The following is a 23,885-nucleotide window of genomic DNA, read 5'->3' as shown; positions in this document are numbered from 1 at the left end:
TAGTACAACAAAGAAGATAAAAACAATATAGTCGTCTACTCGACTCGACTAAGACAATTATCCGTAAGAGGGGGCTATAAACAATAGTTGTTATATACAGTACCACACTACAGGAAGGCAAAATGCTCGGACAATCGTTTGCGCCAATTATCCAGTCGTCATAGAGAGCGCTCTTTCGATCGCAGGGAATAATATTTTTATTTTATTCATTTTTATTTCAACATTATTTTACGAGTGTGGTCCATCCAGCCTGAAACTGATCATCAGTGACCTTCACAAAAATACAATATGACAAGACATAAACATGCAACAATTAAACATTAAAATTAATAGAATTTATAAAGATTAGGCCTAACAAAATAAAATAATGCACAGAATGATTAGAATCAAAAGGGAAATCAATTAAAACATTGAATTAAATTAAATTGGCCATCTCGGAGAGAAAAGACAGGAAATAGGAAGCAACTAAACAAGGCGAAGATGGTTCTTGAGCAACAATTTGAATGAAGAGTAAAATAAAGCAAGACGGGCATCTAAAGGAAGAGAATAAAAAAAAGTTGGAGCATTGAAGCTAAAAGACTGATTGAAAAGTTCCAAGTAAAGTTTGGAGATAAGGAGAGATCACTGTCTGCATGCAATGAATCAAGAGAACCAAGACAATCACACTCAGGTTACCAATATCATTACCTACTGATCATTAATTGTTTATTTTATCATTTGAACTCGGTTTAATCTTTTATTCCTTATTCAAGTTCAAAATTATTCATCAAAATGGTTACTGGCATTTTAATAGTAGGTTACTAACCAAAGTAAATAATTGTACTATTGTCACTTTATACGTGAGAGAGCATAGAGAGTAGGAAGACATATTGAGGAAACACTGTTTCGTACAAAGTGATCGACCATGCATATAATATTTGGTAACTTTTAAGCAATGTAAATATGCACAATATAAGTTTAAATAAACAACGCAATTACAATGCTCGGATTAAAAGGTAACCAAGTACATTTGTATGTTATTTCCTATTCTCAACGCCAGAGAGGTTTGAAGCTTATTATACAACATAGGGCATATTCAACATTTTTTTGGAGCAGCTTTTATCTTTAATGATTAGTTTGTCAGGAAGAACATGAACGCAAACATGCTGGCTTTGTTACATTACATTATGTTAAGCCTAACTATAAGTAATGTGTATACAGGTAAGATATTGAACTCGTTTCAAAAGATAAAATCTCATATTTTATTAGCCACCGACGATTGTGCAAACATGTACGGGAAACGTTTCCCCTCGTTAGTGTGAAGCTTTTTAAAATAGTGCATATATTTATACAAACTTCGACCGGTATTCAATTACGTTAATGCTTTGTTTTTAAAATTATCCGAACATCTGAATAGCTGCTGACAGCGTATTATAAATAAAACAAAGTGCTGTGTTTTAGGTGTGTAAATTATTTATTTATAGCTCTGTCTACACTATCAAACTAGTTTGACAAAAATGTGTGATGTGCCCAAATATGGTAGTGATATGCTTAAATATGGTAGTGATATAACATCATCGGCACATCACATTTTTTTGTCACATAAAGTTTGATAGACAGAGTTTAAGCCAGTTAATATGTTGTTCCTTTAGTTTGAGTTTGAAAAATCCGGAATCATGAAGCAGCTTTCATCAGATTGCTGACGACACGATTCTGAATTTTGCAAATGTTGGAAATTTTAAGCTTCTTCTTATTCGTTCAGCCATATTTCTTATCGGTATCTACGTTTTCAATGACAACAAAATAAACATCATTTTTTGTTCAGCCCCTCCTGTATGGTCAAATTGCCCGTCAGATATCGAACAAAATACAGAACCTAATTCAAATCAAGCGTCGGTCACGTGGACGGCACCAACTGTAACTGATGATACTACACCACAAGAAGGTCTTGTTACACTCGTAATATACAATCCTGCGTTGGCGATTCAAAATGTATTTTTGGTAGAAACTACAGAGGTTCGCCTACCCTGGCCGCATTTTTTTCCTATTAGGAAACTATAGAGGGCCTGAATCCACACACGGAAAACCCTGGAAATAGATTTCACGCGGTAATCAGCCGCATCTAAGTAATAATATATCGTAAATACGTAATGAAATTCAGGTTAGTACATATCGCTCTACAAAAATGTTGTACAATTCTGTAAATGCTACTAGAGACATCAAGACGAGTATGAGTAAGCTCTGAAGTATCAGTTTGTTTGTTGGAAGTCCTCGGTAGTGCCTGTGAAGACACTCTTGTGTTTTAAGTTAATGTAATTGTGCTACTTACGCATACACATGGAATGTATTGATACGAGCTGTGGAGATTTTTTACTTCAAGCTCACAAGTAAAATGAGTGCACCGTGTAGTGTATTAAGCATCGTGTGGACGCTAATCAGAAGTAACGCGCGCGTATAATTTCATTTTTGACGTAAGTTTCCTCAGACGTAAGGCCGTCTGAACATAAAATAGTTTCATGATCAAGCAAAGCAAGAGGATGTTCACAGTTGGTCCTAAAGAAGATGGACTGTACTTTACTTAGATCGCAAGATGCACCGTCGCAGACTGAGCGAAGAGAAAGTAATGTTATGCAAAATATTAATATGCGCATGCCCAGTATACGGTATTTGTGGTGGATTTAAATTGGCCGCCGAAGATGATAGCGTAAACAATGATGAATCAAGATGAGATGATTTCTGATAGACTGCTGATAACCCGTTAGTTTCGTTGCCATAAAACAATCTGTAGAATAGAGCCGAAACGATTTTCACCTCCTCCTAAAATTCGACCGGTCTGTGAGTAGCACTTCCAATCACAAATGTGATATGCAAGTGACTTTGAGGGTGATAATTTGTGAAAATAAATAAATTCAACAAATGTTTCTAACAATTTATGAAAATATAATTATAACATACTTGAGAAATTGTATAAAAATCAATTAAAGCAATAATGTTATACTCATTGTCTACATCATAATCTTCGTTGTCCAACGGAATTACCAAAGTTATCTATAACATTATTTATAAAATAATTATTTTCGTCTTATAGTGTGTACTAAGCAGTGTAACAATGGTGGAACATGTATGGTAAACAATGGCGTAGAAGAATGCAAATGTCCGACTGATTTTGCGGGTGAAAACTGCGAATGTACGTAATTAAACAAAACGTTTCAAAAAATATAAATATAACCTATACTTACACTTTTGGATGTATCCATTGACAGTCAAATGCAGCAAAGGTTCTGTCAAAAGGTGCGTGAAGGGCGTTTATTACACTGGAAGGTCAAGCCAAATAACATACATTAATTTTTAACTTCTTATGTATTTTTGTATATTTTATCAGAGAAGAGTGTTCACCGGCACTTTAACTATTATTATATATGATTTACGACACAATTTTATACAACTTCATTGTTGTCCAAAACAGAATTATAAATTATCGTGTTTTACAGCTCCATTAATTTCGATAGACATTGCAATAGGATTGTTCTTTGCTGGCATTATTATTGGACTCTTCGTTGCCGCTGGCGTCGCATTTACATACAAAATGCCTACAAAGGTATGTTAGTTATTCCATGCATGAAGTAAAACAGGTCCGTTATAATTACGTGCGTTTTTAATGTAAGTTAATGATTAGCTCAGCTACAAGCATTTCAGATATAATATTTTGTTAAATGTACAAATATTAGAAATGTGAAAGAGAAAAAAATGAAATGATCAAATAAAAATGGTAAAATAAAAAAGGAGAATCTGATATAAAAACATGTCAGACTTTTTCAGTAATTATGTAGTTACCTGATGATACCAAACCTGGTGAAATGGGTATACAATGAATAATTTTGTTATAATAGCGCGAAAATTGAATAAAAGTACCATAACCCTTAAATTCAATTACATCTGATAACGATTTTTGCCACACCATTTTTCTTTTCGTTTTTTTTTTAATTCCTTTCCTTACATTAGTGTACAGAAGAATAGAGATTTTACTGTGTGAAATATTTTTCTCCATTGATAAGAAACTGTGGCCGTATTCACCAATCTCACTTAGGCTAAGGGAAATACTTACCCTTAAAATTTAAGAATTCCCTTAACAAAGGGAAACACTTAAGGGGTATTCACAAATGAGTTAAGGGATTCACTTACCTAAGGAAAACACTTAATTTAAGGGTAAAACTTAAGGGTAAAAATAATCATAAATATTCATGAGTTGTCCATTGTCCAATCACAGAGGATTTAATTCCTCTATGGTCCAATCACTTTCCTCTCTAAAACTAATTTGCATATTTAAAAAAAGAGTATGGGGTTGGGGGGACGGGGAGGATGAAGAGAAAAGTGTATGGACGATGATCAATAAAAAGAAAATGGCAGTCAAAACAAAAACAAGTAAATGAATATTAAACCTAGACTAATTTGTATGAGGATCAAGAAAAATAGGTCTAGCCTAGATGTTACTAACAAACCAACATTCTGTGTAGGCCTATGCATCCTAGGCTGGTTACTGGGCAGACCAACAGGGGGCCTAGCATCTCTACCTAGTAGGCCTAGCCTACTAGAATGGGGCTAATTTCTATTACAACGAAATGGGAAGCCATCTTCCACGAAAATAATGGCAGTCAAAACAAAACAAATAAATGAATATATAGGCATAGACTAATTTGTATGGTGGGGATCAGCAAAAAAAAGGTCTAGGCCTAGATGCTACTCAAACCAAACATGAGTCCTAGGCCGGTTAGTGGGCAGACCAACAGGGGGCCTAGCATCTCTACCTATCCTAGACTGGGGCCATCTACAAGTAGGCATAGTACTCGCACATACAGAATCGTCAGCACAACCAAGGTACTGAATAGTTAAGGGAACTTTTAAGGGACCTCTGAGGTCCCTTAAAAGTTAAGGGGAAAATAGACCAAGTTAAGGGTTTCCCTTAACCTTAAACCCTTTGTGAATACCACTTAAGTGAAACCCTTAATATTTTCTTGATTTAAGGGAAATTCTTAGGATTTAAGGGAAATATCTCACTTAAGTGTGATTGGTGAATACGGGCACTGGTTTTTTTTTCTTTTTTTTAGTCGTGTAAAACAAAAAAAAATATGAAATGTGACTTACCGTTCATGCATGGTGCTTTCACATTGCCTTCTTGGTGATTCAGGGTTCAAAGGTTCCAAAAAACTACGTACACGCAACTGATTTATAAATCTAATTTCTTTTACGGACAGAGCAAATAATATAGTTGCATTATTAATTCACAAATATAGATATTATACTGTATATCTCTATAAAAAACATTATAAAAGAAAGTGTTTTCAAACAAATCAAATTTGTTTTTACAATTCACTATTCACAGAAGAAACGGGCTGAAACCGGATTTACAAGTGAACAGGATGTAAGTTACTTTACACAATGTCATAAAAATAAATCCAACTTTTCTTCTTTTTTTGTTGATTCATCTCTGACTTTGTCATTTAGGCGCTATATAAATCCAGGATATTATTCTTATTATTTTTTTTTTTTTTGTTTTTTTTTTAAATATTTATTTATTTATTCATTAACTACATTGAAACATATATACTTTTTGAATTTTTTTTTTGAAAATTTAAATAAAAGCCACCTGAGCGTAAGTTTCTCCAGCATAAGTACATTCTACATTCTACTCATGTTATTATAATGATGTATCTTATGAAAATAAAATTGAATTGAAATTTACTGTACAACTCTTTATTCTAAACAGTAATTAGACATTCTTTCCTATTTTCATTTAGGAACGTTCTAATTGCAGGCCATAATTTTATTTTCAGGCACACACGGACACTGGGGAATTGCATGAATATAAGGCAACCATAGAGCCAATTTGCATAGACAATGACATGTATATATAGGTATAAGAAACAAATGAAAGAGAAACTGTGTACATTAATGTAAATAAGTCGAAAAAGAAATGAACGTAATTCTGTAAAAGAATTATAATTGTACTATTGTTTTTATTTTTATCATAAAGCATTACGGTTTTGAGCAATCTTTTTTCATTCATTCATTCAAGTTAACATTTTATTTTTTTCAAATCAAAATAAAAATAAAAAAACATTTCTTTCAATTTACAAATAATTTATGACATTAAAACAGACTGGAAAAGAAAGAAGTGGGAATAAATTTCTTTAAGTTTTTAAGTGGCAAAGTCCCAAAAAGTAAAATCAAAAGGAACACCCAATAGAAACTTGTGTTGTAAACAATAACTTGGCATACGTTTTATATTATAACTTTTCTACATATACAGTTTTAAAGCTACGTTTCGTCGTCGTTGTTACAGTATATCTCTTCTTTTTATGTTACATGTTTTCAGCTTAGGCAGGATAATACCCAGCAGATTATATTCCGGTGTTTTAAATTTGAATTTGGGAGTATTACAAAATTCTGAGACAAAATGTATTTTCATGTTTATCCTGGATAGATGGGTCACTGAAATCCGAAAATGAGGAATTTTTGTTTGCTCGATGGGCAAAAATTAGGGAATACGATGAGGATTATCATTAAACTTTAATTAAAGAGAATGTGATTGTTTTTCATATTAAATTCATGATCGTCATATTCTTACATCAGGTGCACAGTACAAACTAAAATTATAACTATGATTGATCATTGATCATTTTATTACATTTTTGTTTTAGAATTTAGGTTATCAATTAGAAAATATTTAATGCATGGTCATTTAATTGTAGTTATCTGAATATTTCACGACATGTAAAAATTGTTATTTCACGGGAACTCAATCAAAATACATTTTTTGTCTTTCTTCTGTCTTTACAAAAAGTTACATGATTCAGGGAGATGTATCTCTCTGCCTGATTTAACAGTAGTAAGCCTAAAGTATACTGGATTTTACCTGTCACCTACATGTCTAAAATGTAGGCCCGAAGTCCGGAAAGATTTCACTTCGGTATATTCGTAGACTTTCAATGTTATTGTGTTGATATTTGTGTTAGAATTATAATGTTACTGCTACTGTTTTATTAAGAATGATATAATTGTACCTATACTGTACTAATAATTGTATTCTTAACCAACTGACGTCACTAAAACACATGGCCCTACTAAAAGCAGGTTAAATTAACAGAAGGAAATACAAATGTGATAGCACCAAACATTTTTAAATGTTAAAACAATTTATATATTATGAAAATGTAATATATAATGGAGTACTTCGATGACGATCAGCATTAAGCTTTTTTTTAAATGTATTTAAATTGTCAGTACATATGGCAACAACAACAGCAGTATTTTGGAAAGATGCACAATAGATAGAGTTATTTGAACATTTTATAATCACAACCAAAAAAGTGCCAAAATAACAAAATACAGAGTATAGTATATACAATTGTGAAATTGTTAGATTATATCTTTGTGCGTTTTTGTTGTACAATAAAGAAGATAAAAACAATATAGTCGACTTACAACCCTCGACTCGCCGAAGACAATTATGTATCCGTAAGAGGGGGTTATAAACAATTGTTAATAATACTGTACCATTATCTGACAATCGTTTGCGCCAATTAGCCAGTCGTCATAGAGAGCGCCCTTTCGATCACCAAGGAGCATTGAGACAACATGTTGGCAATGAATCAAGAACCATGTCAATCACACTCAAGTTATCCTCAATATCATTACATATTGATCATTTTTAGTCTCGTGCAAACTATGTTGGTAAACGCTAAACTCAAATTTGTGTACGCGACCGCAGCCATGTATATGGCCTTGCTTTTGTTTATTTGAACTCCGGTTTTATTTTTAGAATTATTCATCAAAATAGTTACTTGTATATAATTGGCTACTAAACACTATTATTGTAAGTCAATCATTGAACCAGTGATCATTATAACTTCATCATACTTGAGAGAGTAGGCCAACGGAGAGAAAGACAAATATGAAATATTCTACTTATGGACAAAGTGATAGCCCAGGCATATCTTATGTATTATTATTACTTTTTAAGCAAATTAAATATGCACAATATAAATCTAAATAAATAAACGAAATTACAAAGCTCAGATTAAAAGGACACAACGATGTTACTGTAGGCCTATAGTGCCTATTATTTGCATATTTCCTGTAACGCCAGTGGAATGTTTGACGTTATATTAAGCTATATAAACATTATTCATCATTTGTACCGACAATTATCTTCAATATAGTTTGTTATCAGACGAAGAAAAGCAAAGAAAATATGCTGGCTTTGTTACATTACATTATGCTAAGCCTAACTGTATATAATGTGTATGCAGGTAAGATTCTTCTTATTCGTTCAGCTATGTTTCTATAAATATAATACGAGTATCTAAATATATGCACTGTTTTTGTACAGCTCCTCCAGTATGGTCAAATTGCCCGTCAGATATTGAACAAAATACAGAACCTAATTCAAATCAGGCGACGGTCACGTGGACGGCACCAACTGTAACTGATGATACTACACCATTGTCAGGACTTGTTATACAAGTAATATACAATCCAGCGTTGGCGACTCCAACTGTATTTTTTATTGGAACTACCGAAGTTCGTTATGTTGCTACTGATGAAGATACAGAAGTTGGTTTATGTTCTTTTATGGTCACTGTCAATGGTGAGTGTTGTATTTATTTCTGCACTTTGAACACCATATTCCCAAGTTTAACATTGATACAATACCTTGTAGTGTGCCGTGGATTGTTAAATTTAGTAAACAAATGTTTGCTACACTGCACACCTACCCTGGCCTATTGGATACACAATACTTATTCATTCATATATAAAGTTAATAATACGATCAGTTAGTATACAAGGAACCATAAAGATAGAAAGAGTAATGTTATACACAATTAATATATTTTTATAAGTGCGATGGTACAAATAATTTCACGAGGTGAAAGATGAAATTCCATTTTCACGAAGCGTGAAGTGAAAATTGAATTTTATATTTCACCGAATGACATTATTTGGACTATTGCATGAATAAAAAAACGTTCATGATTTGTTTTAAAAATCACGTATACCTGCTGTGTAAATGCAATTACGTCAAAGCTCGTAAAGTAAGTAAAATGCACCTTGTATTAAGCATCGTGTGAACGCTCATCGGAAGTAACGTGCGCGTAAAACTTCACGTTTGACGTAACTTTCCTCAGAGGTAAGGTCGTCTGAACCTAACTATTTATTCATGCCAAAGTCAAGAAAAACAACAGGCGGCGGAAATATATTTCACGATGGGAGGATTTTGGCAGTTGGCCATGACATTTTTTTTGTACACGAAAAGATTTTTTTTTGTACAAAAGAAGCTGGATAAAGACACGATCAGTGACATTACAAATATACTACTTCTTTTAAAAATCCTTTCATTTTTCAGATACATGTAGTGAATTCCAGTGTGTATCGGGTAAAACACCATGTGTTCCAGATAACTCTACGTGTGATGGGAATATTGACTGTATAGATGGTGCAGATGAATCAATGTGCTTAGGTTTAAAACCATGGAACTTTGCTTCAATCAGTAAGTTTACAATTATTCTTAGGTTTCTTTGAAAATGCAAAACTACTAAAAGAAGACATTGAAAGTTTATGTAGATTATAGTTTAGTATACTTAAATCACGGAATTTATACTAAGTTACAGTTTAGAGTAATTAGTTCACAACAAGAGAACGTTACTTTACTGAGTAAGTTACAGTTTAGTGTACTTAGTTCACAACAAGAGAACGTTACTTTACAAACTAAGCTCTACCGGCTAAGTTACAATTTATTTACTATTTTACTACAATTTCTAAAGTTTACCATTTTAATTTAAGTTTCAGGTGGAGAAAATAACATCATACTGACATTAGATCGTGAATACGGAGCAATATACGGAGGACGGTTAGGCAACGGGACGTCTGAATTACAAACTTACTATTTCAACAGTACATTTGGATTTTCGAGAATCGACTATGATCCGGTTTTACAAGAAATTTATTTGACAGATGTTGATAATGGACAGATACTAAAGACGCCCCTTAGTGGAGAAAGTTTAACTGTTGTTGTCAGTGAAAACGTAACATGTGAGTAATACCATATTTAATTGAAAGTTAATTTAATAATTTAAACTTTCACCAGAAATGAGTGAAGAGCAACATTATCATAAGAAACCCGATTTTTATGTTTCAGATCCATATGGAGTCGCTATTGACCAAATACATAGAACTATTTTTTGGTCAGAAACCCATAGCATTGAGTCTGTGCAGATGGATGGGAGTAATCGCAAAAGTATATTTGAAGGCAGAGCCAATCCAAGAGCAATTGTTGTGCTTCCATCAAACAGGTAACTATAATGCTCAGCTTTATTGCTTCGTGTATAATTCCAGAAATAACAATAGGTCTTACAAATGTGTTGGTGTCTGTGATACGTGAATGAACGACCGTGAACAAATTATCTAGTATGATACGCACAAACAAACTCATTCGAATCGTGACTTTGTAATTGTTGTTTGCCTGACATTTTCAAAATATAAATGTAATTTATGAGAACCTACCAGCTCTATTTTTCAAAATGTTCTTAGCTCAGCCCCAATCATGGTAGGGCTGGTCTTGGAGACTTATATTTCGTTTCGTATTTCAAAGTATAAGTGCAATTCCTGGAGACCTAACAGCTCTATTTTTCAAAATGTTCTTAGCTCAGACCAAACCATGACAGGATGAGACTTAAGTATAATAATAATAATAAGTCCAATTTCCGGGGACCTAGCAGCTCTATTTTTCAAACTTTTCTCAGGTCATCCCCAAGAAGAGAGACGGTCAGGGGGAAAGTTCCGCATTTACAATTTTCACGCAGACAGCAACCAGCTTACTCCTCTGAAGTGGTAGCACATTACAGCAAGAGGGACAGTACTGTTTTTATTTAGGCCATATCAAAATGTGACATTTGTTTGTCCCCTTCCTACCAACGAACAACTGGACATATGTGCATAATTATTATTTATAATAATGTAGGACCAGTGAGCTGAAAGATTGGTTTAGCTGTAGAACTAGAAATAATTTACAATTATTTTAGTGATTGGAATGGATGACAATGGATGATGTTTTCGTTACTGAAGTAAACGTGCTACTAAAATTCCGAACGTAGGCAAGCAGTAAACAATATCGTGATAGTTGCACAAGGAATAAATAATGTTGGTTGATCCTTATTAATAACTAAAAAAGAAGGTCTTATGCTATAGAGTTGAAATATTCTGTATATTTTCTCTAGAACAGTATTTTGGTCTGAGGGTAGTTACGTTGATCGAAGTACATACGAGGGTCAAGATAGACTAGTGCTAGTAAACGAATTACTTGGATATTTTAATGGTCTATCATTGGATGAGCAAGGTACAGTATTTTATATCAAAGAAAGTTTTGAAAATATCGTGAAGGCCCGTTTAATGAACGACGATAAATGTAAATAAATGTCGTTTGTTTTATATATATAGTCCTAGCATTTAAACGTGACTTAATTCTTAAAAGATTCGGCGGAGGAAGAATGAAGGAGGCCTACATCACCTCCGACTACCTCTAAAAACAAGTCAAGATCATGGAAAGATTAACAATCCATATAATACTTTATCAAAAGCCATCCCATTCAATACAGGTTCCTGTGACTAATGTTATTAGTTCACTGTTGTAATTTATATAAACATTCACATTTTTACAGTGAAATACGGTTACAGTAGATCAATGTTATAATCGTGACGATTCTTACTCCAATCGATACAAAGATGCACTGTCAAGAAACACTTAACACATTGAATAATAATAATAATAATAATTGACCCACAAGAGAAAAAAAACAGTTGAGAACCTACAGATTTTCACACGCCACTGATGTCGCATTAGTCCGTATGCTTAATTTTAATGTTTTGTTGACCAATTTGAAGTTCATTATGACTAGTAAACAAGTATGCATATATATATATATATAAAACTGTTTTCTTAATGTTGTATTTTAAGGTGGTTGGCTGTATTATAGCACTGCTTTTTTGGGTAATCATGGATCCGGTATTTATAGAAGTGATTACTGGGGTAATTTTTGGCAGATTGTTTATGAATCACCCGTTGGTAGATTCTTTGACGTGTTTTACTATCAAGGCTTCATTTATTATACGGATTTGGACGAAGAAGACGTGAAGATAGTTGCAGCAACCCAAAACGCTAATACACCAACACCAGTCACTACAAAGTTATTTCAACAAACTTCATCGAAAGCTGCAGGGGTTATCATTATACCTTACAAAGGTTTGTCATCATATTTTTTTGTTTAATAAATAATTTCATTCGTAATCTTGATTTTTTAATTTCAGTCAGTGTAGTGTTTTCAATTATATACTTTATTAATATTAGTAATGTATCAATACCAACAACACTTTCAACGAATGAAATTATTTTCACAACAACATACCTCCTAGGCTAGCAATGCGAAAAATCGCTAGGCAACTGAAACTGATGTAGGATACCTCTGTTTTTCCCCACCGTTTCCACGTACTTCTTTTAATTAAATCAAAATCATACAAACGATCTGAAGCTAATTGAAGTAATTTTTTGGTCAAAATAAGTATATCTATATCTGTTTTGACCAATGGCACCAGAGTTACTACTTGAGTCATTGATGACAAGATCATATTATCTTTAAAGTCGATCACGTTATCCCGAATCATTTTTATAATCCTAGTCCTGAATCATTATACAAAGTATATTTTTATTTAAGACACTGAGTATCCTGTTGTAACTTGCCCGAGTGACATCATCACCAACTCTAATAATGGCACCACTGCTCTAGTGGCATACACCGCAACGTCAACTGACAACGTTGGTATTGCTTCTGAAAGTTTTAATATTCCTTCTGGGTCGATCTTTGAGTTTGGTGAAACTACTGTAAATTTTACGGCGTTAGATTCATCTGGCAACCAAGGAACATGTTCATTTACTGTTAAAGTCGATAACGGTAGGTTATACTTTAGTTTTACAAAGTATCATAGGAATGTTCGGTAAAGTGGGGATTTTGTACGGATTAATCAGGTGTACACAATGTTTAGCATGGTTAGGCTGATGCTATATTAGTTTTAGACTGTACTAGCCTTCCCAATCTGATTAACAACTAGACCTAGGTTGGTACATATGATTTTCAAAACTTAATGGATACACTGTAACTATAACGTGATTGACAGTAAATTATCTATTTAATAGGCACGAATGCTCAGAATGTAACTGATTGTCTATGTCGCCGTCGGAACTCGTCTACAAAGTACAATTGAATAGAAGGAAGCGACAAATATGTGGTAGAAGAGAATGAGACTGACGAGTTCCTAGTTCAACTGGACAGATAGAGAAGGAGATTATCAAGTTTAGAATTTAGTTCCATAGTCGCTATTATTAATTTTATTAATTTACAAAGTTAGCTATTATCGCTAAAATAGAATCTTTTTTTTTTCTTTGTAATGTATTATACCATAGGGACAATTGTCTGAAATAAAAGTTGAATTGAATTTAATTGAATAAACGGATGCCAACTAATAAGGTATTCAATGAACCAATTAACTTTATTCAACAAAAGCTATTTAGAATAAAACTATAATTCTATCAATATTTATTAAGTGTAGTTTCCAAATAAATTATATTTATTATTATTATTATTATTATTATTATTATTATTATTATTATTATTATTATTATTATTATTATTATTATTATTATTATTATTATTATTATTATTATTATTATTATTATTATTATTATTATTATTATTATTATTATTATTATTATTATTATTATTATTATTATTATTATTATTATTATTATTAAGAAAACTTAACATCTAAATTAGTTAAACCAACACAGACTAATTAAATAATACAACATTACATCATTATTGAGGAGCTCCAGTGACTTATAACATCGTTAAGCACAGATATCTTCCCAATACACTCTACAGTGTTCAGTATCATAATGTATATTATAACACACCTGAACTTTTCTTGTCATTTGACTGGACGATAGTGGGTCACGTGGTGTTTCTTCTTGCACATGAAAGAAAGCTCCTAAGTTAGCTTCAGATCGTTTGTATGATCGCTTGTGATTGGTCAATTCACTTGAGTTGCGCCTACGTCATTGAGAACCAAGCTTTAACAAATCATGTAAGTATAATGTCAGTATATCAAAAATAAATACACAGAATTAGTTTACCTTTATTTTGTTATATATTATTAAACATTCAAAGCGTCCAAGTGTTTATGTGCAATGCAAACTGATCTGAGACTATACTCGAGATTTAAAGAGAGGCAGATATAATAATCAAAATGGCAAATCTATCTTTAAATATCTTCAGTGCCTTCACTTTAAGGCACTTCTTTCGTACGAATAATCAAAATACGCTATATTCTCTATATTATTTTTAAATATTCTATAGCAGCAACACAGAAAATATGAATTGATTGATAAGTTTATTTCCGAGATCTTATTCAAGTTCACAATTATTCATCTTACTTGCATAAAATAGGTCAGTCAATCATCAAACCAATGAAAATTGCCATGTCATCACACGTGACAGAGCAATAAGAGAGAAAGAAAAATATTGAAATATCCTACATGGATAAAGTGATCGTCGATGCATATGTCCATGTATTATGTGTTTTAAAAGAAATTTAAATATGTACAATACAAATCTACAAATTCCGAAATTACAATGCTCGGATTAAAAAATGAACCATGTATAAGGACCTTACAGTATTTTATATATTATTTCCTGTTCTAAACGCAATAGGGAGGGGCATAATATTAAAGGGTGTTGATTTAAAACGATTATTCTTTATCGAATTAAGTAAACATGGTGGATTTGTTACATTACATTATGTTAATTCTAACTATAGGCAATGTGTATACAGGTAAGATTCTTCTTATTCGTTTTGCCATATTCATTTTATCGGTGTTGTGACAGAATAAGCACTAACGTTTGTTTTTCAGCTCCCCCTTTGTGGTATTGCCCATCAGACATCCAACAAAATACAGAACCTGGTTCGAATAACGCAATTGTTACGTGGGCAGTACCAATCGTAATTGATGATACTACACCGGTAGCAAGGCTTGTTACACAAGTAATACACAATCCTGCGTTAGCGACTCCAAATGTATTTTTAATAGGATCTACCGAAGTTCGTTATGTTGCTACTGATGAAGATACAGAAGTTGGTTCATGTTCTTTTACAGTCACTGTCATTGGTGAGTATATAAAGTTTATACACACATTGAACACCATAATTATTATTCCCAAGTTCAACATTGGTATAATAAGTCATGGTTGGTCGTATGTAAATGTGCCGTGGATTGTTACTTTTAGTTACCAAATGGTTGGGGTTCTTATTTCATCATATCAATTTCATTTTTAAGCTACATGCAGTGAATTCCAGTGTGTCTTGGGTACAATACCATGTGTTCCAGATAACTCTACGTGTGATCAGAACATTGACTGTATAGATGGAGCAGATGAATCAATGTGCTTAGGTTTAAAACCATGGAACTTTGCTTCACTCAGTAAGTTTACCATGTTTACACTCTAGACTCTAGGCATACAAAGCTTTAAAGAACACCAAGAAACACAAGAAAAGTGTATGTTAACTACAGTTTAGATAATTACTAGTTCACATCGTAGCCTAAGCTGATTAAGTTACCGATACAGTTTAGAGTAACTAAATACATGAGATGTTTCTAATGATTAAATCGCTAAGTTACTGTGTCTGCTGCCCTCAAGATTTAATGTCTAAATGTTTTATTATTTATATATTATATATTTTATCTAAGTTTCAGCAGGCGAAAATGACATCATACTGGCATTTGATGGTATATACGGAGCAATATACGGAGGACGATTAAGCAACGGGATGTCTGAATTGCAAACTTACTATTTCAACAGTACATTTGAATTTTCTGGAATTGACTACGATCCAGTTTTACAAGAAATTTATATAACAGACGTTGCGAACGGACAGATACTAAAGACGCCTCTAAGCGGAGAAAGTTTTACTGTTGTTGTCAGTGAAATAAATAGTAAGTTCTAGTTCTTTAGTATAAATCACATTCTCCAAATTAAGTGAAACGTAACATTAATATATGAATATACATGATGATTTCTTTACTATTTCAGATCCATGGAGAATCGCAATTGATCATATATCTAGAACCATTTTTTGGGCGGGTAATAATAGCATTGAGTCTATGCAAATTGATGGAAGTGATCGTAAAACTATAATTACGGAGATTAGTTACGCAACCGGAATTGTTGTACTCACGTCAAACAGGTAACAACAATACTTGATTGATATCTTCGTGTAAGTTCAATAATACCAGAGAAGAGTTAAATTACCCAAAACAACAAAATAATTATGCTCTATACTGCAGTGCTAAATACATCCTGTTATATAAACCGTTCTACTTATTTATCTCCACTTTTATACAACCAATTTTTTGTCAACGTAAAAAGCTGAAATTCATTGCGCTGCCGTTTGCCTTCAATCCAAATATATTCCAACCTAAGAAGTCTAAGTTCTGGTCAAAAAGGGCACAAAGGCATTGATTGTAACCATGTAATGGAAACAAAAATACTATAGTACGATGAGGGACCTCTATACAAAACGAAGCAGAGGACAGATATTATATAAAAAGAGAACACATACAAACAAACAAAAAACGGATCATTTTTTAAATGTTTTGGTATATTAAAATAATTTTGAAAAGTCTAATTTTGTAAATACCTAACCTTCAAAATAATAAGCAAGATTTATTCAATTGGAGACGAGTCAAATTATGTTTTGTTATATTTTAATATTTTTTAGTACAGTTATTTGTATATTAGTCTACTCTACTGCATTTGTAATCCTGGCATTGAAACTTCAAATTGAACCATTATAAGTTGACAAAACATTGTACCGGACCTTTCTAGTATTTCTTAATATATAGGCCTATGTGATTAATAGTTTATATTAATATTTTTATAGAACATTATTTTGGTCTGGTGAAAGTTTTATTGGACGAGTTACTTACGAGGGTCAAGATGAGCAGCGGATACTGGATTATAGGTGGACTAGGATTGATAGTATATCATTAGATGTAGAAGGTATATCGATATGTTTCTTAAAGAATTTTGAAAGATGAATGTACAGTAGACCTACTGATGATACACCCATATTCTCGTTATTTCAGTAGGCCAACTGTTGCACCAAATTAAAACCAATATAATAATTAAGTTGAATTACATAATTAGATAGTGACAGAAAAAGTTTTTTTCCAAATGTGGCATACAACGTCTATGATTGTCGATGCTAAAATATAACCACACACAATTATACAGGCTTCGTTTCGGAATATCTCGTTTACAATAATTTCAGTTTCAGTTTTATTATCCATTTTACATATAATATAGATAAAACCCCAAACAAATAACAGTAACACCAAAATAAAGTGCAGATGCTCAAAGGAACTTTCGGCCACCCGAAAAAAAAATAGTATAAATATAACTATAAAACACAGGCAATTGTTTTTAATTGCAGATGTTCGGTAGAAGCTTATGTACAATTTCATCATAATTTCAATAACGACCTAAGCACAAAAAATCTTCACAACTTTTTATTTTAATTAGGTGGTTGGCTCTATTTTGCTTTTGTTGGTTTAAATGATGGCATAATTTATAGAACCGATTACTGGGGAAACTCGATGCACATTGTTAGTGGAACTTTCCTGATATCAAACATGTTTTATTATCAATACTTCATTTATTATACGGATTGGAATGAGGATAATATAAAGAAAGTTGAAGCAGCCATAAACGCAGAAATATCCACACCAGTCACAACAAAGGTATTTCAGGAATTTCAGAATTTCGAGATTTCACAAACTGGAGTTATCATTATATCTTACAAAGGTGTGTCATTATTATTGTTATGTTCATTCCATTCGTAACCGTGTGTATTTTAATGTAATTAATGTAGGCCTAAATAATAAATATTGTTCAGCACTATTGGAAACCAACTTGACATTTTCCTCACGACAATTGTTTTGAAAAATACCATTCATATTCTCATCATACTTGCCGGTGTACAGTAATCAAGGCGATAAAGGGGTTTTCCGTGGCTGCATGCGACATGATCAGTTTCACGCCCCTTACAAACAACGCGCTGAGAATATGTACATAGTACAGTACTGTTGGTATCAGATCAGACATAAGGTCAAAGGAATGTCACGTCGCGTTCCTACATCTTGGCAAGGCGAGCTCATCAGTGTCCTGTTCTTATATTGCCTTGGTGTATCCACATAAGACATCTGTGTACCATCAAAGACCAGTACGGTAACGACTAAAAAATGTCATAATCCGAGATAAGCATGCATGTTCGTCAGAAATGAATGGTTGTCTGGAAGATTTTATATTACTAACAGATGATTGTAAAACCATTTCACCATTGGTCACCCGAGTCATATTTGGTTAAAAAAAACTCTAATAGTCTAAATAATATTTAGAATTTAATTCTAGTCAATCTACTAGAATTTTTTAGAATTACTAGATTATTAGATTACTTTTATGAATCGTTAAACAAAATGAATTTCATTTAAGATACCGAAAATCCTGTTGTAACTTGTCCGAGTGACATTGTCACAAACTCAAATGGGAATACTGCTCTAGTGACATATACAGCAACATCAACTGACAACGTTGGTATTGCTTCTGAAAGTTTTAATATTCCTTCTGGATCAATCTTTGAATCTGGTGAAACTACTGTGATTTTTACGGCGTTGGATTCATCTGGTAATCAAGGAAACTGTTCGTTTACTGTCACAGTTGAAGGTAGGTTTCCGCACTCGTAGGTATACCCTTCAGTGGTGAACGTTTAAGCCTTTGTTTGATGACGATGCGTCGTAGCAAATGTGGAAATTGTGTGGACATTTTATATTACTAACAGATGATGATTTCACCATTGGTCATTGGTACCCGAGTCATATTTTGTGAAAAAACTCTAAAAGTCTAAATAATATTTAGAATTTAATTCTAGTCAATCTACTAGAATTTTTTAGAAGATTACTTTTATGAATCGTTATACAAAATGAATTTCATTTAAGACACCGAGAATCCTGTTGTAACTTGTCCGAGTAACATCATCACCAACTCTACCGATGGCACCACAACTGCTGTAGTGACATACAACGCAACGTCAACTGACAACGTTGGTATTGCTTCTGAAAGTTTTAATATTCCTTCTGGATCAATCTTTGAATCTGGTGAAACTACTGTGATTTTTACGGCGTTGGATTCATCTGGCAATCAGGGAACCTGTTCGTTCACTGTCACAGTTGAAGGTAGGTTTCCAGACTCGTAAGGTAGACTACTATACTCTTCAGTGGTGAACGTTTGTTTGATTGTAAATGTGGAAATTGTGTGGAATCAAAAGCTCTTCGTCTGTACTGTATATAATTTATCAATTTTGTTTTACAGAACCCATCTGTGCTAAGAAATGCAGTAATGGCGGAACATGTATGGTAAACAATGGCGTAAAAGAATGTCAATGTGCGACGGACTTTGAGGGTGATAACTGTGAAAACAAAGAATGTACGTAATTCAATTAAATGTTTCAAAAAAAATGTATAAAAATATAACCTATATTTTGATGTCCCTTCATTGACAATCCAGTAAAGCAGTAATGATTCTTTCAAGGGACGTGCATGGCTTTTGTTACACTGCAAGGTCAAGACGAATACGTTTTTAACATTCATCGTCTGTTACATATCCTAGAATATGGAGCAAACTTCCAAAGAAATTAGACAATGTTCTACAGTATCAGACTTTAGCTCACCAAACATGTTATCTTGAAGTACTAAGTTTATGTGTTTTGGTTTAATTATTACTACTTTCTATGTATTTCAGTATATATGTTATTTGTGTTAATGTTGGAGTATTACTCCTGGCAAATGTTTTAACCTATCGAAAATTATTTTTTTAGCCAGTTCTTTCTTTCTTTCTGGCAACATTTTAAAACGCTACTTGTTGCAAACGACTACTTTAATTTCCTCCACACTCGTGTGGTGTTCATAACTTGGGTTCAAAGATCAAAAGAGGATTGGTATAGTACAAATTACAGAAAATTAATAAAAGACTACTTCTCTCCACAAATGACATACTAGTAAAGTTTTGTCTTTCGCACATGTGTATTGTTATGATAGTAGTGTATTCGGGGTGTCCATAGAATTAGGATCAAAGGTCAGGAAGGGGATATTTGTTGTTGATATCAGTTCCATTCCATTATTTTTTTAATATACACTATACATATACACTGGACTCAGTCAGTGTGTTATGGGTCAACTCAAGATTAGAATGTGTTTAAAGTTTGTTCAAAGCAATAGATAGTACATTATTTTCCGTTGCGCATCATTCTCATGAGAAAGAGTTTATATGGTGTTCAAAGATGTTGGATCAATTTTGATTTCAATTTTTCGATGGGTAAAGATATTTTCAATTTCATATACAACGTCATAATTGGAATGATAAATTATCGTATTTTACAGCTTCATCAAGTTCAATAGAGATTGCAATAGGATTGTTCTTTGCCGGCATTGTTATTGGACTGTTGGTTTCTGCTGGAGTCGTATTTAAACACAAATGGTCTATAAAGGTGTGTAAGAGCCCGTTCGGACGTAATTTACACGTGTAATGGTCGCGTGTGGCGTAAATAATTGAGATAAACTTTCAGCAAGATAATGAACAATTTAAATGGCTAGTTTATCTCAAAATGTACACCACACGCGACCATTACACGTGGAAATTGTTACGTCCGAACGGGCTCAAAGAAAGAAGAGGAGGAATGAATTTCTAACATTATACAGAAAGGAAATTCTGCTATAAACACACTACTATTTTTTCAGTAGTAGGTAGTTAGCTGAGCTTACCATATCTCGTGGCTCCTGAGAAAATGCAAACAAAAAATGTTGAGTATTTTTTATACAGCGCGAAAATTGAATAAATACTGAGTATTTTGAACTATACGATCCACTGCTAAGAACGTGCAACACAAAAACTATAGAAATAGAAATGTGACTAACCGATACATAGTACCTTCATTTTGTCGAGATTCCAAGGTTCTAAAAAACGTGCACGCAATGAAGATTAACATCATAAAGTAGTAATTCATTTTTTAAATTTATTTTTATAATTCACAGAAGAAATCGGCCGAAAACGGATTTATTGATTCAAGTAATCCCGATGTAAGTTGTTAACTTTACAAAAAACTATATTATATCCTATGCACACCATGTCATCCCTTTCTAAAATAAATCCATCCCGATTCCGATTCTGTTGGTGAACCATTCCTCGCTCACTTTACCATTTACTGTATCCTTATTCTAATGATATTAATACTTATTTAACAATTTCTTCGGATCCTCATTAAGTGCAAGATCACATCCACACTTAGGTATCGTGTTATTAAAAAGTTCTAATCGGCTGGTGTTTTTTTTCAGGCACACACGGACACTAAGGAACTGCATGAATACATGGCAACCATAGAGCCAGTTGGCATAGACAACAATGACACTCTATATATGACTATAGAAGACACGGTTGAAGATTACATTAGTACATTAATGTAAATAAGTCGAAAAAGAAATGAACGTAATTCTGTTAAAGAATTATAATTGTACTATTGTTTTCATTTTTAGAATAAAGCATTACGGTTTGGGGCAATCTTTTATAATTTATTCATTCAAGTTAACATTTATTTCTTTCAAATCAAAATAAAAACATTTCTTTCAATTTACAAATGATTAATGAAATTATAACAGACTGGAAAAGAAAGAAGTGGTAATAAATATCTTTTAAGTTTTGAAAGTGACAAAGTCCCAAAAGTAAATATATGTCCTAAAAGTATATTATGGTGTTTTAAATTTGAATTTGGGAGTATTACAAAATTCTGACACAAATATGTATTTTCATGTTTATCCTGGATAGATGGGTCACTGATAGGTAATGGGTCATGGGTCATAGATGGGTCACTGAAATCCGAAAATGACGAATGTTTGTTTGCTCGATGGCCGACAATTAGGGAATACGATGAGGATTATCATTGAACTTTGATTAATGAGAATCTAAAAATCTAAAATTATAACTATAATTGATGTCATTTTGTTACATTTTTGTTTTAGAATTTAGGTTATCAATTAGAAAATACTGAATGCATGGTCATTTAGTTTTAGTTATCTGTATATTATATTTTACTTCTCTTTATAGAAATAGAGTACAGTACATATACAATTTTTAAATTGAGATTCACAGGTTGTACCGTTTTTTAGTATAATAAAGAAGATAAAAGCAATATAATCGTCTTACAACTCTCGACGAAGACAATGGTTCACAACAGGGGGTTATAACAACAGCAATCGTTTATCCCTTTCGAGAACTCAATATGCAGGAAATGAATAAAGAACATGACAATCACACTCAAGTTATCACCTGGAACAATATCATTACATATTGATTTTGTTTGTTTGTTTACATCATTATTTTGAACTCGGTTTTTTTAAATCAAATCCATAATTATTCATCAAGTACTTGCATACAATAAGCTAATCCCTATTACTGTAGGTAAATCATTATTCCGATTGTCATTGTCACTTGACAGAGAAATATCGTATATTATGGACAAAAATCATCGTCAATGCATATCATATGTTATTTTTAAGAAATTTAAATATATACAATAAAAAAAACGAAATTACAATGCTTAGATTAAAAGTACATGAAGCGTAGGGCCTATTATTTCTAAACGCCAGTGGAATGGTTGACGTTATATTGTAAGCTGATATTTGTAGCGTCTTTTTTCTTCAATTAGTTTGCTATCAAACAAAAAGAAAAGTAAAGATGCCGACTTTGTTACATTACATTATGCTAAGCCTAACTGTGTGTGATGTGTATGCAGGTAAGATTCTTCATATTCGTTGAACAATTTTTCTTTACCAGTATCTACGGTTTCTATGACAACAACATAAACACAGCCTTTTTGTTCAATACAACCTATAATTCAAATCAAGCGACGATCACGTGGACGCTGTAACTAAAAGTCTTGTTAAATATAGTGCACGCAAGTTTACTTCATAGACTCGTTTCTAGACGACGTGAAATAGTCAGTCAAATTCTTTCTCATGGCAGACGCAGAATCTGGTGGTGATGCTTTGACAAAAGTTGACTGTCAATATTTGATGGCCATCGTCTTCCTAGAGAACGCCATTCCTATAACAGAATCGCTTCGGGAATATCTTAAGTTCAATATTTTATCAAAAGATTAGTTCTGCACGAATAAATATAGTTTGCATGGATCTCACCAGGAATCTGTATACAAATCTAAACGTCAGTAGAGGAGAATTGAATTTGCGACAAGAAATACTATAGGAAAATGTTGATGCATTGCGTCATTTACCACAAAGCCATCTTCGTGTAGCTACCGTACACCAAACAAGGTTGAAAATTAAGGTTTTTGATACATTTCATTTATTGAAATGTTTGTGAATGATACACAGAATTATATTCAGATGAGCCTAAGAATAGAAAAAATGGAGTCCGCTCTTTCCCTTTTATTGATTTTTATCGTTTCCCTCTCGTTCGTGGAGAGAGGGAAACTACTATCGTACATTATAGGCCAAAATTTATGAACAAAGTGATCGCTCATGCATAGCGACTTTTAAGAAATTTGAATTGTGTACAATAATGCAATTTGACGTAAATAAAAGTGATACCAAAAAACCCTTGTAGTTTGTCACTGCATGAGCCAAGAACCACATCAATCCCATCTCAATGTATCACTTTAAATGGTTACATCTTAAAATG

At 32.7% G+C, this 23,885-nt stretch overlaps 2 protein-coding genes across 2 annotated transcripts in view; both read left to right on the top strand.

Moving 5' to 3' along the window:
* LOC144840393 (uncharacterized) overlaps positions 1–21,806 on the top strand; it is a 41,871-nt gene extending 20,065 nt beyond the window's left edge. The window contains exons 6-10 of the mRNA XM_078696199.1: positions 19,136–19,372; positions 19,509–19,622; positions 20,576–20,682; positions 21,227–21,271; positions 21,527–21,806. Of these exons, the coding sequence (XP_078552325.1) occupies positions 19,136–19,372; positions 19,509–19,622; positions 20,576–20,682; positions 21,227–21,271; positions 21,527–21,655 (632 nt within the window). The 3' untranslated portion in view covers positions 21,656–21,806. The remainder of the gene's footprint in view (positions 1–19,135; positions 19,373–19,508; positions 19,623–20,575; positions 20,683–21,226; positions 21,272–21,526) is intronic.
* Positions 1,077–22,659, top strand: LOC144840423 (uncharacterized). Its single transcript, XM_078696235.1, has 6 exons — positions 1,077–1,200; positions 3,068–3,166; positions 3,471–3,577; positions 5,360–5,398; positions 5,811–6,410; positions 21,964–22,659. Exons 1-5 carry the CDS (start codon positions 1,131–1,133, stop codon positions 5,889–5,891), a joined length of 396 nt encoding a protein of 131 aa, XP_078552361.1. The 5' UTR covers positions 1,077–1,130; the 3' UTR covers positions 5,892–6,410; positions 21,964–22,659.
* Positions 22,660–23,885: the final 1,226 nt, after the last annotated feature.

This window comes from Antedon bifida, chromosome 4, assembly GCF_963402885.1.
Source record: "Antedon bifida chromosome 4, ecAntBifi1.1, whole genome shotgun sequence".
NCBI lineage: Eukaryota > Metazoa > Echinodermata > Crinoidea > Comatulida > Antedonidae > Antedon > Antedon bifida.
The sequence above is the reverse complement of the archived record's forward strand: the minus strand, read 5'-3'. Positions and strand labels throughout refer to the sequence as shown.